Source organism: Propithecus coquereli, unplaced genomic scaffold, assembly GCF_000956105.1.
Source record: "Propithecus coquereli isolate 6110/MARCELLA unplaced genomic scaffold, Pcoq_1.0 Scaffold124, whole genome shotgun sequence".
Taxonomy (NCBI): domain Eukaryota; kingdom Metazoa; phylum Chordata; class Mammalia; order Primates; family Indriidae; genus Propithecus; species Propithecus coquereli.
The window spans coordinates 740,262-741,608 of NW_012136525.1; the positions used below are offsets into that span (position 1 = coordinate 740,262).

General features: G+C 42.7%; 1 protein-coding gene across 1 annotated transcript in view; it reads left to right on the forward strand.

Annotated features, from left to right (window-relative positions):
* Nucleotides 1-744: 744 nt before the first annotated feature.
* The window catches only part of AICDA (activation-induced cytidine deaminase), a 61,148-nt gene continuing 60,545 nt past the window's right edge, over nt 745-1,347 (forward strand). Inside the window, exon 1 of the mRNA XM_012637791.1 lies at nt 745-752. Within this exon, the coding sequence (XP_012493245.1) occupies nt 745-752 (8 nt within the window). The remainder of the gene's footprint in view (nt 753-1,347) is intronic.

Here is a 1,347-nt window from a genome sequence, read left to right on the forward strand (position 1 = left end):
TTTTTATCTTCCCTGGTTTTCTTTAAAAGATTTTTTTTTAAATAAAAAAGATGGCTCATGAAAAAATTACCCTTTGGTGTAAACATCTAGTATTCTAGCAACTCTTGTAATGCAGTCGGAAAGAAAAAAATCAGTGGTTTGGGAGGCAAAATTTCTGGGTCCTAAATCCTATATAACTGAGTTTACTTACTCGGCCACAAAACAGGTGCTGCTAGAGCCTGTCCCTATTGAGGTGCAGAGATACTGTGTCACTAAATGAGGGAATAGATGCTTTCAGCTCATAGACCACAGATGCTACTTAAATGATATTTAATGCTATTTAAATAAATATTACTATTATCATTATTATGCTTTTCATTAAAGATATTATGTGTTATCATGATTGTAGTTTAAGAGCCTACTGCCTCTTGGCCTTTGCTCCCTGTGGAGCGTGGACTAGGGATTTAAAGCAGCAGCCCTGAAGAAACCTAAACCTTAAGCAGAGCTGCCCTCCATCCTTTAACCCATGTGACTCTGCCTGGGACAACCCCGCCCACGTTCACTGCACCCAAATCAGGAGCAAGGCTGTTGGGGTACCTGGTGGTAGTGATGCTGTCGGGGGAGGAGCCCAAAAGGGCAAGCCCAGATTTGAATGTGAGGGGCCAGTGCACTGTCAGACAGAGGCAGTGAAGAAGCATTGACTGAAGCAGGATCTTCTTGGTCTAAGACTTTCAGGGAGCCAAGAAAGACAGTCTGGAGACCACTATGGACAGGTAAGAGGTGGTCGCCTCAGGGGTGGTGGCATTGGCTTTCTCTCAGTGCAAATCTGAGTAATGAGATCGGTAGCTACCCCTGTCTCGCCTGTCACTGTCTGACTCACGAGATCTGCTCGGTCAATGTGCACATTTACTTTTCTGGATCTGCCTCATTTTCTTCTATTCAATTCTTGCATGCTCTCAGCTTAACGCTCTCTGTTCCATATTTCTCTCAGTTTCTCTCTTTTTCATGTTGCAAAAGAAATATTATGCACGATGCACTGACTCGTCCTGAGATTTGCACCGCAGTTAGAACTAGTTTATAGTGATGATATTAACATAGCAAATCTTTAGAGATTGAATCATGAAAGAGTAATAGCAATACTACACTAAAAATAGTAGTGGTGATTTTCAGAGTAATTTCGTAAATGCTCAACAATAAAACCACTTGAAGACAAACTTTCCTAGGGAGACTTTACTGTAAGAAAATTTGCACTTTTTGGCTGGACACGGTGGCTCACCCCTGTAATCCTAGCACTCTGGGAGGCTGAGGCAGGAGGATTGCTTAAGCTCAGGAGTTCGAAACCAGCCTGAACAAGAGTGAGACCTCGTC